Source organism: Xyrauchen texanus, chromosome 25 (genome assembly GCF_025860055.1).
Source record: "Xyrauchen texanus isolate HMW12.3.18 chromosome 25, RBS_HiC_50CHRs, whole genome shotgun sequence".
Taxonomy (NCBI): domain Eukaryota; kingdom Metazoa; phylum Chordata; class Actinopteri; order Cypriniformes; family Catostomidae; genus Xyrauchen; species Xyrauchen texanus.
Genome location: NC_068300.1, coordinates 13,031,017 through 13,047,486, shown reverse-complemented (window position 1 = coordinate 13,047,486; position 16,470 = coordinate 13,031,017). Strand labels below are relative to the sequence as shown.

The 16,470-nt window shown below is 36.6% G+C and overlaps 2 protein-coding genes across 4 annotated transcripts; both read left to right on the top strand.

Moving 5' to 3' along the window:
* Nucleotides 1–643: 643 nt before the first annotated feature.
* Nucleotides 644–7,218, top strand: LOC127619022 (zinc finger protein 16-like). Its single transcript, XM_052091748.1, has 2 exons — nt 644–798; nt 3,547–7,218. Exons 1-2 carry the CDS (start codon nt 743–745, stop codon nt 4,871–4,873), a joined length of 1,383 nt encoding a protein of 460 aa, XP_051947708.1. The 5' UTR covers nt 644–742; the 3' UTR covers nt 4,874–7,218.
* Nucleotides 7,219–8,719: 1,501 nt separating this feature from the next.
* Nucleotides 8,720–14,682, top strand: snrpg (small nuclear ribonucleoprotein polypeptide G). Of its 3 annotated transcripts, none has more exons than XM_052091905.1 (5): nt 8,753–8,853; nt 9,072–9,094; nt 10,417–10,544; nt 12,892–13,016; nt 14,224–14,682. In XM_052091905.1, the coding sequence occupies exons 3-5, from the start codon at nt 10,466–10,468 to the stop codon at nt 14,272–14,274; spliced, it is 255 nt and encodes an 84-aa protein (XP_051947865.1). In that variant the 5' UTR covers nt 8,753–8,853; nt 9,072–9,094; nt 10,417–10,465; the 3' UTR covers nt 14,275–14,682. The 3 variants fall into 3 exon arrangements, with proteins under 3 accessions (XP_051947866.1, XP_051947865.1, XP_051947864.1); XM_052091904.1 differs by having other exon boundaries at nt 8,754–8,853; nt 10,361–10,544; XM_052091906.1 differs by lacking the exon at nt 10,417–10,544 and having other exon boundaries at nt 8,720–8,853.
* Nucleotides 14,683–16,470: the final 1,788 nt, after the last annotated feature.

Genomic DNA, 16,470 nt, shown 5'->3' with positions numbered 1-16,470 from the left:
GGGACCCACTGTTCTGATCAGGCACCGTTCAGGATAGGTGCAGCTGCCGCCAACTGGACCGGAGGAGGACGAAATGCCACATAGAAGATTCAAATAATACTGTATAAATTAAAAAACCATCGCATTCTTTATTATTCATATTTAATATGCTAATGTGTGTTAATAAAGACCCATGACAGCAATCTCCAGAGATTAATATAAAAAATAAGATTGGTGTAATTTCACTCCACACCAATAGGAGTGATATTGAGTCCCCGGGATTTAAAATGTACCTCTAGTGTTCACTTCATAATAAAAGTCCCTCAGCTCTCACGCTCACAATAATACATATAATTAATTATAATACAAACACGTTAAGCTTTGCATACGGTTTACAATTTGTGTTTAATGTGTTACGTATTTATATCAGAACATTATATGAAGGTATCAGTGTACAAATAATCACTGTTAGTGTTTTATTCATCAAAAATAATTAATAAATTGACCTCTGTGTCTAAATTGTACATACGGTTTTAATGTAACACTTAATTATTCATTAGGTTCCTGCATATGCATCTCAGTAGAAAGACAAACAAATGACCTTTATGCGTACGGATTCACATGGATGATGGGTTTTGTAGTTCTTCAAACTGCCTGAACTAAGTTAAGTCGCAACGCATGGGAGTGAAAGTGAAACTCCGTTTGAGACAAGCCAGACAATTTCGTGCGTTTTGTGCTTATGCATCGTTAAACTTTTGCTGTAATGTCCACATCAATGGGAGAGAAACCCATTTTGCCAAGTGCAAAGTCCTCGAATGGGTAAGTTGTCATGTCAGTAGCATAGCAAACCAGCTAGCAAACTACCTGTTTCAGTGTTGTAACAATGCTTAATGTATTCTGTCTTGTGTGTGATCGTTATATAGTGCAGAATACCCTGCATTTCTAATGAATTATTAACTAAGATAAATAATGTAAAAAAATTAAATAGTTGAAGTGCTGATCATGCACACTTATTTTCAGTAACCCCGAATCACAATGGTCATCAATTGTAGCTTGTAAATACAAATCGGAAAAAATGCTGGGAAATGACCCCTTTTTGTTTTTTCTTCTTTTTTTGTCTTATGGTTGCTTTTTATAGTTTGTGGCTATGCAAAACTGGTTGTTTGATGTAGGGCTGAAACTAATCCTCGACAATAAAAAAACATTTACTTGTTGAATAGTCGTTTGATCTCATTTAACCTAACATGAGGTCATATTCAACTCTAATGATGACGTGTGAGAGCAGCACTGCAGCTCGCGCCTTTCTGAGTAAAGGAAGAAATACACATCTCACAGTCTAGATGCACTCTAAACTTTACAAACAGTTTCAGGTGATTACATCACAAAGTATGAGGGATTTATACTGCAAAAATACAAAATAAGTAAATACAGAAGCACTCTCCTTGTGGATTAAGCAAAGCCAGACCACTTTAAAGGAAACGTCACGGTTAATGCCATTATTTTTAATGCATTGTAGCTTTATTAAAGTTCAAATAATACTGAAGTAGATCGTGTAAATAACTACAAACTCCGAAACTGGCATTTCTCAGTGCGGTCTGCGCCTCTTATAAGAGTTGCGTGAATGTTTCATGCACAATTTGCCATATTAATTTAACTTAATAAGCTGTGGCAAGGCGGGCGGGTCGGGTCGGGTCGTCATACACACCCGGTCCCGTATTAGGCTAATCAGGCCTTCGAGAGGGAAAAAGGTCGACTGCAGAGGATCGTGCGGGAGAGGGAGATCGTTTACGGACATGTCCGTCATGTGTGTGTTTGTCTTTTGTTTAAGTTTTATATTAAACTATTATTTATATTGACAAGCCGGTTCTCGCCGCCTCCTTTCCATTGATGGCTTTACACTGGTGCCGAAAACCCGGGAAGGAGGAGGGATACGCCGTAGCAGAGTTCTCACCACTACCGTCCACCCCAACGGAGCAGCCGCGGCCATCTGCCGGGAGACGAGGAGCCCAGCCGACTGAAAGAGGACGATGGGCGTCGACCGCAAGGGGGAAAAGGGGCTCCTAATCGACCGCTTGGAGCGGTCAGGGCCGCTGTCAGGGGCGGAGGAGTCACCTACCGGCCGCTGAAATGCAGCAGGGTTTGAGACCGCCGATCGCGAGTGGGGAGGGGCTCGCTGCCGACCGCCTGGAGCGGGAGAACCGCTGCCAGGGGCTGGGGAGACCCCTTCTGTTCCCCGAGAACACGGCGGTGCGCCCGGAGAGGCGCGGCTGTCGTCCGATAGAGGGTGGAGGAGTGGCCGAGGAACAAGCTGCGGCGTATCGGAGAACTGGCGAGTAAGAGTTTTTTTTTTCATCTGTCCCCTCTCTCTCCCACTGCCGCTCTGCAGTCGACCTTTTTCCCTCTCTTTGAATTTTACAGTGTTTTTTTGGGGGGTACTACACTGTTACAGGAAGTACCCCCCAGTTTAATTATTTCTGTTTCCCTCCCCTTGTCCCCTCCCTCGTCCTGGTAGATGGGGATGACCTGCCAGCAGACAGGACTTAGGGCACGCCCCTCCCCCAGGGAAGGGGGGTGTACATCATGCTGGGGGCTCCCCAGCCTGAGAGAACGAGGGAGGAATGTGGCAGGGCGGAGGCGGGGCCAGGTCGTGATCATTCACACCCGGTCCTGTTTTGGGCTAATCAGGCCTTCGAGAGGGATAACGGTCAACTGCAGAGGATCGTGCGGGAGAGGGAGATCGTTTACGGACATGTCTGTCATGTGTGTTTTTGTCTTTTGTTTGAGTTTAAAATTAAACTATTATTTATATTGACAAGCCGGTTCTTGCCTCCTCCTTTCCATTGATCGCTTTACATAAGCATTATGATTTTAGTTTAAAATTTGAGTGAGGTTTAAGTGAGGTCAAATAGGTGTCTTTCACCTATTTAAAATCACTATTTTCCCTTCACTAATTCATTTAAAATGGTTTTGCAGGAATATTTTAATTAAACCTGCATGCATAATAATTATTAATGGCTTAGAAAAATTATTTTAAATAGTATTGTCATGCGGCAGGACATATAAACTTTCCAAAAGTATTTAATTTCAACTGTGCCCAACTGTGTCAAATTGTTCCAGAATACTTTTCCATAAGGGGACAATAATTACCCCATGTATTTCATTTTCTGGGGCATTTTATACATTTATGATTACATGTTTTCCTAAACGTATAATAAAAAATATGTTGTTATCCTTTTATTCAAATAATACAATTTGTTAACATAAGTTTGAATAATAAGATTGAGAATATATTACTTCTACCCATAAAATTAATTCAACATAAATATTATTTTATGTTAAAATGGGCTTGGAATATAATAGTAAGTACTATATCAGATGTTATTAATAAATGTAGAAAAATGAATTACAGGGGACAATTTCCGCTTCCACATTTTGGATTTCAGAGGCATTTTTGTCACTTTTAGTGGCAATTTTAAACCAATACCCACCTTAATTTCTGACCCTGCAATGAAGATTAATATTAAAACTTGAATGAATTGCATTAATTCACTTTCTTTTTCATCCTAGTGGGAATATGGATTCAGTGCCTTGCAGAGGTGAACAGACCTCTGTTAGGCCTAGACGGGCGCTGGTCACCTTATCCAAACTGGCTCAGTTGATCACTCGTGTTGAGTACAAACCAAAGTCCCTGCAGAGCTCTTCCTTCATCTGCAAAGACTGCAGCAAGCCATTCTCCGACCTGAGCGGCCTTGTACGACACCAGGAAAGAAAGCATGCCCTGCAAAAGCTCCATTGCTGTCAACACTGTGGCCAAAAGTTTGCTTTGCTCTCTAGTTTGCAGTTACATAAGTGCCATAGCGCTTCCTCCATGTGCCAGGCATGCAGGGACAAACCTCAGTGGGATTCTTCATGCCCAACCTGTGGGACTGAACCTTCAGGGTCACATCATGATGATGAAAAGAGTCCCCATGCATGCGCCCCATGTGGCCAGGCATTCAGCCACAAACAGGAGTTGCTGCACCACCAGCAGGCTGGAGGGTGTCAACAAGGTACAGCACCAACACCTCCATCACCATCCTGCACCAGCTTGTCCCTTTCTGCATCATTCAGATCTCTTGCTGAACCTTACAGCCAACTGTGTAATTTCCATTCACCGAAAAAGTTAAAGAAGAAGAAGAAGAAAGATCTCACCACAGAGACGTCATTTCCATGCCGTTCCTGTGACAAGATCTTCCCCCAAACGTCACTGCTGTATCAGCACAGGAAAGAGGAACATTGTCGGGACATCTTGGTCAGGAAACAACAGACTATGAAGACCACCAGGCGAAGGCGGAGAAGTGAGCCGTATCCATGCCTCCATTGCGGAAAAGTCTTCATGCATCATATGACACACCGGGCACATTTCCGGAATTGCAGCGCTAACCATAAGGCCAAATCAACTAAAGATTCCAGAGCTGGCAAAGATGGCAACCCAAAGACAACTAAGGGTCTAAAACCTGCAAAAGAGTCCAAATCCCTCAAAGAAAGTGAATATCAAGGCAGAACGAAGACCAAAATTCAGCCAGCTTTGAAGGATAGCAAGGAGGAGGAAACTGATAAGGAGGATGGTGAAGATGACAAGTACCCTTGTTCATCATGTGAAGAGGTTTTTAGAACCGTAGCTGCTCTAAAAGCCCATGGGAACGTTCATCCACCAGCCGACACATGTAAGCGTTGTAGTGTGTGTACAGGTGGAATGCCTCTCTCTCAGGTTCCAGAAGATTGTCAAAAGAGTATCTTTCACTGTGTGCCTTGTGCCGAAGCCTTTGTGGCTCTGGACACTTTTCTGGAGCACTGCCAGAAACATCTGCTACATGACAAAGATGACGATGAAGATGAACTCAGTGTTGACTGAGAGATCATACACCTTTGTAAGGGCATGAAAATCCTACTCCACAAGTGCTCAAATGTTTCAGAATATCAGGAACATTAGATTTGTCAGCCGTTTTTGCTTTGCTTTGTATAAATTGGCTAAATATGATATACATTGATTAACTTGCTCCCAGTACATTGAGTCGAACTGCCGTAGAGAGAGTTCTGTAGAGGCCGTTGATGATAATGACTAGCCAAAAGTTCTGACTGTGCTTTTATTTTGATATGGGTACTTTAGAGTTAAAACCACCATAATTAGGATGGATGGATGTTTTCACAAAAGCAAATATTAAACTGTGATTTTTTTTTTTTTTCTGGTGTGAATTTCGTATTTTTTTTGGCCATCAGGTTGGGGGACATAATATATCGTGTTCTTTGTATTTAGCTACTGAACTATTTCAACAGATTTTATTATATTTGTTTCTCTTTAAAGGGATATATCACCCAAAAATTGAATTGTCAACCCTAACGCTACTCAGCCTCATGTTGTTCCAAATCTTAAGAAGGAGATGTAAGGCAGTAGGTAAGTCTCAGTCACCATTTACTTCAATTGCTTTACTTTTTCCATACAATGAAAGCGAGTGGTGACTGATGCTAACATTCTGCTTAACCCCTTTTTTTGTTCTTCTAATCTAAAGAAAGTCATACAAAAACAAAATAAGTGTGAGTAAATTATGACAGATTTCTCATTTTTGTTTGAGCTATCCCTTTATGCATTTCTAAGATGTCTAATCTTCTGGTTCTTGTACTGTTTGTATTTCTTAAATAGCATGGAATGATGTAAGCTTTATTCTTTAAAACATATAACCAAAAATCACAAAGCTGGAGAATTTGTATTGTCTGGGTATTGAAGTAATAGGTAGATTGTTCTAACATCTGTCTAAAGTCTAAGATGATCAGCTGTAGTGTTATTAGCCTATTCTGCCATTATATATTATATACTGTACTGTACGTGATGCTTCACCATAAAATGAAAAAGCTCTCATAATTTACTGAATCTCATGCCATTCCAGACGTGTATGACTTTCTTTCTTCTGCAGAACACAAATGAAGATTGTTAGAAGATTATCTCAGCTCCGTAGGGCCATATAATTCTTGTAAATTGTGACCAAATCTGTGAAGCTCCAAAAGGCACATAAAGGCAGCATAAAATTAATCCATATCTTCTAAAGTGAACCAATAAGTTTTAGGGTGAAGAGACCAAAAAGTCTGCTATGGCATGATATACAGTGAAAAGGGAGTTATTATTTGGTCTGTTTTTACCTAAATTATCAATAAATTATTATGCTTGAGACATAAATTAAACCACAGGAGTCTTATGGATTACTTTTATGCTGCCTTTATGTGCTTTTTTGGTCTGTGTTTTTTTTACCTAAAATCAATTAGTTTGCTTCAGAAGACATTAATTAAACCACTGGAGTCTTATAGATTAATGTTATGCTGCCTTTATGTGCTTTTTGGATCTTCAAAGTTTTGGTCACCATTCACTTGCATTATATAGACTTACAGAGCTGAGATATTCTTCTAAAAATCTTTGTTTGTGTTCCGCAAAAGAAAGAAAGTCATACACGTCTGGGATGGCATGAGGGTGAATAAATTATGAAAGAATTTCATTTTTGGGTGAACTATCCATTTTAAATTTATGCTATCAGACCAAATATTTTTATTGACATTTAGATTCTTCTGAATTTGATTACAGTTTAGAACAAAACATTTAGTACATCAATTGCTACGGTAACCAATCTTTGTTTAAAATCAGAAGCAATTACTAATTTTCAGAAATGACTGATCTAAAAGGAAAACTCGTACTAGCAAATCTATGTGCAGTTAGAGTTAGTCCTCAAATCTGTCCATTCAGGTGATCCTCAAAGGAGAATATTTTTTTATATTCTAAATCAGGAATTCTTTTTGTTTCTTAATTTGTTTCTGAGTTTGTACATTTCAACGTCTGCTGACTAACATTTTCTTTTACCAGCACCAAATAGACTAATGCTGCAGTGTTTTTATGCTGCCATTTTTGCTTGTTGTATAATTTGTTTTAAACATTGTCTTAACACTGTGTAAAAAGCCACTGTATTGCATACTTTGCAGATGATAAATGCAGATTTAACAATTCGGCTCATTGTTTCTTTAATTATGAATATTGACTGGAGGCATTTTGAGTTTATTTCTCTTTATTATTCTCTGTGGGTGTATTTACATGCAGCTACCTCCAGTTTTAACTGCTTTGTCCCTAGATGTGTGATATTTTTTTTTTCTTCCTCGAATAATTTCTCATTAAAATGTACCTCATGTTTGTTGTGTTACATAGATATTGTTTTCAAATAAAATTTTAATATACTTTAAATTTCATGGTGCTTTTTTTCACATGTACATTTACACTGGTGGCCAAAAGTTTGGAATAATGTACAGTTTTTGCTATTTCAGAAGGTAATTGGTACTTTAATTCGCCAAAGTGGCATTCAACTGATCACAAAGTATAGTCAGGGCATTACTGATGTAAAAAACAGCACCATCACTATTTTAAAAAAAGTAATTTTTGATCAAATCTAGACAGGACCCATTTCCAGCAGCCATCAATCCAACACCTTCTCCTTAAATAATCATGCTAACTTGCTAATTTGATACTATAAAATATCTTGCCATTATATCAAATAGTTAAAAGCAATTTGGTTTCATAAATGACACTTAACATTGTCTTTGTGTTTGTTTTTGAGTTGCCACAGTATGCAATAGACTGGCATGTCTTAAGGTCAATATTAGGTCAAAAATAAACAGCTTTCTCTAGAAACTCATCAGTCAATCAATGTTTTGAGTAATGAAGGCTATACAATGCTTGAAATTGCCAAAAAATTGAATATTTCATACAAAAGTGTACACTACAGTCTTCAAAGACAAAGGACAACTGGCTCTAACAAGGACAGAAAGAGATTTGGAAGGCCAGATGTACAACTAAACAAGAGGATAAATACATCAGAGTCTCTTTTGAGAAATAGACTCCTCACATGTCCTCAGCTGACAGCTTCATTGAATTCTACCTGCTCAACACCAGTTTCATGTACAACAGTAAAGAGAAGACTCAGGGGTGAAGGACTTATGGGAAGAATTACAAAGAAAAAGCCACTTTTTAAACAGAAAATCAAAAGAAAAGTTTAGAGTGGGCAAAGAAACAAAGACATTGAACAACAGATAATTGGAAAAGAGTATTATGGATCTTAACCCCACTGAGCTTTTGTGGGATCAGCTAGACTGCTTGAGAAGTGCCCGACAAGACAGCCACATCTATGGCAAGTGCTGCAGGAAGTGTGGGGTGAAATGTCACCTGAGTATCTGGACAAACTGACAGCTAGAATGCCAAGAATTTGCAAAGCTGTCATTGCTGCACGTGGAGGATTCTTTGATGAGAACGCTTTGCAGTAGTTTAAGAAGTTCTGAATGTAAAAAAAAAAAATTGTAATATTAATTTGTCACGTTATTAATATCCTGACTATACATTGTGATCAGCTGAATGCCATTTTGGTCAATAAAAGTGCCAATTTCTTTCCATAAGGGCAAAATCTGTACATTATTCCAAACTTTAGGCCGCCAGTTTGGCAGACACTTTTGGTGACTTCATGCAGTGCATTCAAATGTCTCTCGTTATAATATATAATAGAACCGACTGTTCTGGTTTGATACAACCGTAATGACAAACATAAATGTCTGTTAAAATGTACATTATTAGAATTTGTATGTAGATAATCTTGTTATTTATAGACCGCCGGAAGCCTTTCGAATACAATAATCCTCCACCACACTAGTTGGCGGTGTTGCGCATGGTGACTACAACAAATAATCCCGCCTGTACGTCATTTCCTGCACTTCATGCACCGGTTGTACATTGTTTGAAACGTTTTTGTTGTATAAAACTATTTAATCTAACGAAATAAACATGAGTAAAGCACATCCACCCGAGCTGAAAAAGTAAGTATTTCTAACCTTTGCTTAATTGCAGCGATACGCATCTTCGAAACGTCGTTTTTTAAAACATTATGCTGGTTGACTGCAGTTATCTCATAACAGCAGCTGTTGTTTCATTTAATGTTGTTGGGTTTTATTGTGTTACATGACTATTTAAAATGGTAGATTGTAGTATTAATTCATTAATAATATTACCTCTGTTGTTTTGTTCTTGATTTTAGGTTTATGGACAAAAAGCTTTCACGTGAGTGTAAAATTATTCATTCCAATTTCCTAAATTGTACATTTCTTAAGCTAATTTCTCATACATTTCTTTAATATATGTACAAGTAAAGCTTTTCTCCTCCTGAGACCGGAACATGACTGCTGTGTCCATTATCCTTTTGCCTTTTTGATTTGTAAATAGTAGTTCCTAAAATGTAATAGTAAACATGTATAGCATATGTAAATAATATAATACCCAGCTTTAGAAAAATTGTTTTATAAAAGTGATAGTTTTCCATTTATTATATATTTTAGATGTTACAGACATTACAGCTGGTTTTCTGTGAAGCTAAATAAATCTGATTTAAAGTATTGTCCAGTATCATTCAATCACTGTAAACTGTTAAATTAGGGCTGGGACGATTAATCGACGTCATCGATTACAGAAATACATCGATTTGCATAATATGCGTCGGTGCGTCGCAATGGAATAATTAAAATGGCATCACCCGGTTTAAGCATTGATTCCCAGAAGAACAAACTGCAGCTAAAAAACTTGCCCACGGTGATCTAAAGTGTGGGAGTATTTTAGCCGGAGACCCAACGATGTGGTGCTGTGTAAGATATGCAAATTGGAAATGGCTTATCACAGCCGTACAACCGCCATGAACGAACACTTGAAGCGAAAGCATCCAGAGCGCTCGTTAAGATGGCAGCACCGTAAGTCCAGTTTACTTTTTGTCCCCACCCAAACATGATATAGTATTACAACACGTGTTTCTGTTAGTAGTCACTTAAAATATATTTTCTAAATGTTTCCTCGTCGCCCCCATGTTAAAAGTAATTTCTGCACTGCTGCTAACGTAACTTTACACCATGCGTCATCTAATTTTGTTATTTGGCCATTTTAGGGGCAGTGGTGGCTCAGCGGTTGAGGCTCAGGGTTACTGACCAGAAGGTCAGGGGTTCAAGCCCCAGCACCACCATGTTGCCACTGTTGGGCGCTTGAGCAAGGCCCTTAACCCTCCAGGGGTGCCGTATCATGGCTGACCCTGCGCTCTCACCCCAGCTTAGCTGGGATATGGGAAAACTAATACATTTCACTGTATATATGCAAAAAACTGTGTATAATGTGTGACCAAAATAAAAGATTCTATTCTTTATATTTTCTGTTTACTTTAACGGCCATGTAGCCCTCTACATTGCGAGTAAATCACTCACATATGCGAGTAAATTTCGCACTATGCGACCAAAAATGTCTGTTGTTAGCCACTGGCAAGTAAATATTTTACATTTCACTCGCCAGTGAGCGTGGAGGAAAAAGCACTTCAGTCTCATTCAGTTGAACTCCAAACATCTCAGGGAACCGCACCGCTGACGTCACGAGCAGTTCTCTTGAGAGTGTGTGAAGATGAGCCACTTCTCAAGCACTCTGATGAGCACGCCGTCTACAGAAGCATGCACAAAACTCCCACGAAAATATAAACAAGGTATAAACGGATTCGTTTTGTAAAATTGTCAAATATCCCTGGTCATTGTGGGTTTATTCACGCAGTGTTATAACATGCAGTGAGACAGAGGAGATGCCCTGCTCTTTCTGTGGAGATGATCAAATGCAAGAAACAGAATCTCAAATTCTTCATGAGAAATAAGGGCTTGAGAGTTAACCAAAGAGCCTTAAAATAATGTGTGAAAGTGAACAATTCAAGGCAGAAATATTTTACTATTGCATAATATAATAGCTATACAGGTTAGCTGGGTTACAAAAGAAAACATTGAAAGTCCAATGGATCAAAAGTAATTCGGACAAATAGGAGAGATATATTTGAGTTATTTAGACATTTTGATAATTAAAATATTATTTTATAATTTTTGACTGTCATTCATACGTTTTTGAAGCCTGAAAAGGAAATCGTATACCCTTATTTTATTATATGACCCAAGCTAAATTTTTATAAATGACTTTGTTGTGTGCATGAAGCACACATAGTGAGTTTGTATGGTAATTAATCATCATATTCGTGAAACATCTAAAACCGACAATTAATCATCATAGTCCTAAAACAGTAATCATGGTCATAATCACAATTATTTGATTGACAGTAAATTGTCAGCCATATTTCACAATCGTGACCCCTAATTTTCATTATTAGTTTCCTACCTTGTGAATTGTTTTGTTACAAATGTTTCTTTTAATGATTAAGAATGCAGAAGTTTTAGTTATTCCTGTTAGAAAAACAATTAAGTGTTGCTCAAATTGCACAAATTTTACTGTAAAATAATTTTATGTTGGACTGCGAAACTCGAGGTTGCACAATGTTTTGATATTCCCCCTGAAAGTGACTTGAATTTTACGTTTTGTTTAATTTATTTTGTTGTTGGATTGCTAAATGTAGATTGCACTTTCCTTTTACTCGAATTTAACAAGTTCTTACTTAAAATCATTCCAAAATAAAATTAAAATAATATACATTTAGCAATCCAACAACAAAATTATTGAAACGAATGTAAAATTCAAGTCACTTTCGAGAGGAATATCAAAACATTGTGCAACCTCGAGTTTAGCAGTCCAACATAAAATCTCTCAAATAAAATTAATTTTGGACTGTAAATGGAGATTACCAGTTAAGACGGGGCTATTTTTGTTGCAGAATAATACCCTGCAGTGCACACTTTGTTTCTTATACATTAGTTTGTGTTTAAGAGAAGACAATTTAAAAAAATGTAAAGGGTTAATTAATTGTTATATTAATCAAGAAATAATAATAAAAAATCTTTAGAAAAATCGTCAAATTAGTCGTTAGATTAATCGACTAATCGAAAAAATAATCGTTAGATTAATTGATTAAAAAAAATCGTTAGGTGCAGCCCTATTTAAAATAAAATTATACATTTATAAATTCTGAATCTATGTACCCTTTAACATTGTCCCGTGTCTGCCAAACATGTTGAGTGGTCCAAACATCATCTGCAGCCTGAAACTGAACTTTTGATCAGATTTTAGGAGTGAACGCACTTCGCCGCATAGTAAAGCTATAGGAGGCTCCCTTGCTCACTAGAGAATTACTTGACCCCCAGTGTGCTGTCTGTCTGCACTGGTTTCAGAACAGTTCGAAATGCACCTTATTTTCATCTTGACTCCATATAAAGCCTCTGAAAGCAACAATTTTCAGCTTTTGGATGAAACCATTGATTCTCAATGTGATAATGCACAGTAAATCTAGGATTTCTAAGGAAAAAATGCACTAAGTATACATTGGTGTACATTGTGTTTAGCAGCATGGCGTTTCAGATTTTAAAAATGGCATATCGGATGAAACTAGAAACACTAATCTTTTGACATGAACAGGTTTCAATGTAAAAACTTTATAAGGTTTCTTACCAGATGTAGTTTTGTTGCCATTTAAACTCAGCTGTGATTGGCGCCCTGTTTTTTTGTCACATGACACCACCATGCGTCGAAAGTTTATCTCCTTACTGACAGCCCACAGTCCTGAACTTGGATCAGTTGGTTTAATTGAAGTTAAATTATGCATTGTGTATAGCAAAGCCAAAATGCAACATCCACGCATGTTTATGCAGGGTTGCATGAGGCTATAGTACTCATTAATCATAACAGATTGTTTTAATTAGGACCTGGATAAACACTGTGGAAAGTCAGAATGCTTTATATTAGCAATGTTATTTAGAGATCTAAACATTTATTGTGTTCAGAATAACTGTAACTCTGTTGTTGACTATCTGTTTATTGACTATTCTAAAGAATGTCCTCTTTGTGCATTACCTTTTTCAAGCTGTTATAAAATTGTATTTATGCATTTTTTTTATTTGTTTTAGTGAAGCTTAACGGTGGCCGTCATGTTCAGGGCATCTTGCGTGGATTTGACCCATTCATGAATCTAGTAGTTGATGACACTATAGAAATGGCTCCAGGAGGACAAATGAACACCATTGGGATGGTGGTCAGTACTCGCTCTCATCCTTATATTACAATTAATAAGCGAATTACAGATGAAGAACATCACAAGCAACTTATTATACTAGAGTCAACAATATTTGTATTATTGCAAGGCCATGTTTCAAGATTATGCTGTAGAAATGCTGGAAGTAGAGAAAAGAGAACAAGGTTTTTCTGTTATTCTGGTATTGCATGTTATACACCACATGTGTCTAATGATCTCAGTGTATCACTGGATGTTAATTAAGTGCAAACAAAAACTAAACTAAATATTAAAGGAGTTCTAACTCTGCACAGTATTGTTTCCAAATATACTTCTTGATCTTTTGACTGGCATGCTCATTGATCATTGCTCAATGCTAATCTATAAGATATTGTTAATATTGTCGACGCACAGTGGGTTTTGCCGATGCCAATAACTAAGGTGGGAAAACAGGCCGATAGCAATTAATCCACTGATTATTTTTCAAAATCCATAATTTGAATATAACATTTTCTCTCATAATAGAGCAAACTTTTATAACAAATTTAACATGCCCCCATGCCCCAATGATTTATCTTGTGCTTTCACTGGCAATACTTCAATAAAGTACTTCAACACTGGTCCCGTCAAAGCTTTAGCCATCTAATATGAATTAAAATATTACAAGTCAAAGTCGTTGTGTTCACGCTATGTACCGTTCTCGTGCTTTGTCTACTGAAGCTAGCGATTAGCCAAGCAAAAGCAAAATCTCATGCTGCATTTTCACAGAAGGTTGGAATTCACAGGAAATTATGATTTACTACCGAGGACTAATTTATTTATCTACTTAACAAAAAATCTTCAAAGTGCTCATGTTTATAATCTGACCATAATAGATTGGACGCCCCTCAACCACCTGAAAATAATTGGATCTTGACAAATTCATAAGTGCATTTTTTTAATTAAAAACAGTGAATTAAGATGAAAGCCAAGCGGTTTCCATCCTTCATTTTGTAACATTGTTCTAACCATTTGAACCGCTAATGTTAGCATCCTCTCCATCTTCTCGGCAGTGCAGTTCTCAGTTACAGTTTCTGAATTAAGAGAATATGGATTTTACCATAGAAATATTCAAAAGGTGTCTCAAGATTAACAGATTGTGATATTGTTTATCTGTGCAATGTTTTTATGGGTATGACAAGCTAATACACACGTCTTAACAGTCTTTTGTTTTGTTATGCCTTTGCAGGTTATCAGAGGAAACAGTATAATCATGTTGGAGGCTCTTGAACGAGTGTGAAGATGCCCAGTTTCTTGCTGTTTTGTATTTTGCTTTTTGTCTCCAACCAGCTAATGGAAAAATGGGTCTCTTGTTTAGTGTTGTTTTGCAACAAAGGCTGACCATTAATACAGTAATCTTCGATTTTGTTGGAAAATGTTCTGTTTTATGAACACTTGTTTTTGTTTAGTTTTTTTTTTATATATATATATATATATATCCTATTTCTGTAGGACTTTGTACACAATTCATGAACCATTTTGGAGAATAAATGAGATGGCAATGTTAAATCTTTTTGATTAACATATATCTCCTATCTCGCTGTATTTATGGATTTATCATGGATTATTATTCATTTATATTAACATGAAACCGTTTATAGTGTCTGTTATTTGAAGCAGCTATAACCATTAAATAAACTTGAATCATTGCTGGTAAAATCTTTTTTTTTTTTATTTAGCTGCATATTGAAAATTCTGCTTGGAAAAACTACAACATACAATTTAAGCTTATAATGAATATTTAAAAATGAGAATTCCTTTTAATGCAAAGCAATTATTCCTGGTGTAATTGACCCTAATGGTTATTTTTCTGTAGACCATTAGATGATGGAATTAATAATATTGTAATTTATTGATTCTTTTAGTAAAGTGGAGCAGTAAACATAAATCACAATTAAAGAAAAATGTGTAGAATGCACCAGTTAAATACCATATATAAGGTGATAGAAAAAAAAAATGCATGTATTGTAGGGTGCAATGGGGCTGAAGGCCCCCCTTAAGGAAAATAGCTTTTTTTCTTGTCACGAAGTGAATCAAGATTTAATTTTATATTATTATTATTATTGACTAGGAAATAAAAAATAATTAATTTTGGTCTTTTTAAAGGTGGCAAGGGGACGGTTTACCCCCATATTCGGTTAAAGAACTCCAGGGGGGGTTGTAGTGATATTGTGTAAATATAGGGACAATAGTTGTAGTTAATTTTACTTCTGCAAATATTTATGACCTCAAGATGCTTTTTGTTTTTTATTAACAAATTGAGATTATTCTTCAAAATAGCCTCATTGGAAAAGGTTGCACCATTTTCTGTTTATTGTAATGTTAAAATTAATCTCCATTGTGTTTGGATCAGTCAAAGTGGGTCCATATTCTTCATAAATCTATGCCCTCTAAAGAACAACCGTGTATTTATGTTTTTTTTTTTTTTAATTTTTACCTTAAATACAAACCTCTTATGTATTGCAGTTATTGAGAAACTTTTGATGTAATCACCTAAAACAAAACTGAAAATGACAAATACATTTTTTTTCTTAAAATACATTTTATTTTTTGCACAACACAAATGAAGATTGTGTTTGTGTGTGTGTGTGTATATATATATATATATATATATATATATATATATATATATATATATATATATCTATCTATCTATCTATCTAAGCTCTGTAGGTCCATACCATGCACGTGAATGCTGGCTAGAACTTTGAAGGCCCAAAACTCACAAAGGCAGCATAAAATGAATCCATAAGACTCCAGTGGTGAAATTCATGTCTTCAGAAGCAATATGATAGGTGTGAGAGAGAAACAGATCAATATTTAGGACCTTTTTTTTTTTTTTACCATAAATCTCCACTTTCAATTCCACATTCTTCTATTGTTTTTGATGATTCACATTCTTTGTGCATATCACCACCTACTGAGCAGAGAGGAGAATGTATAGTAAAAAAGGACTTTAATGTTGATCTGTTTCTCACCCACACCTATCATATCACTTCTGAAGACATGGATTTAACCTCTGGAGTTGTGTGGATTACTTTTATGCTGCCTTTTTGTGCTTTAAAGACCTTCACATGTCTGGTCTGATCACTTGGATTGTATGGACCAGCAGAGCTGAGATATTCTTCAATAAATCTTCTTTTGTGTTCAGCTGAAGAACAGTGTTTTGGGACAAAATTAAATGAAATGTGCCATTTACCGCGGAGGGCTTTACGCCTCGTTGTAGCCCTCAATAACGTTTAATCAACCACTAAAATAGTTTTTGGTTCTAAGTACCTTCTCAGGGGGTCTAATGTGAGTGCAATGTGAATTTACATAACGTTAGTAAGGTCTATAGAAATAAAGAGGATGTAAGGGTGGCAGGTAATCTATAGCAAAATTATGTTTACAACCGATGTTGCGCTTCAACAGGACTTTTATTTTGTCAGAAAGTTGA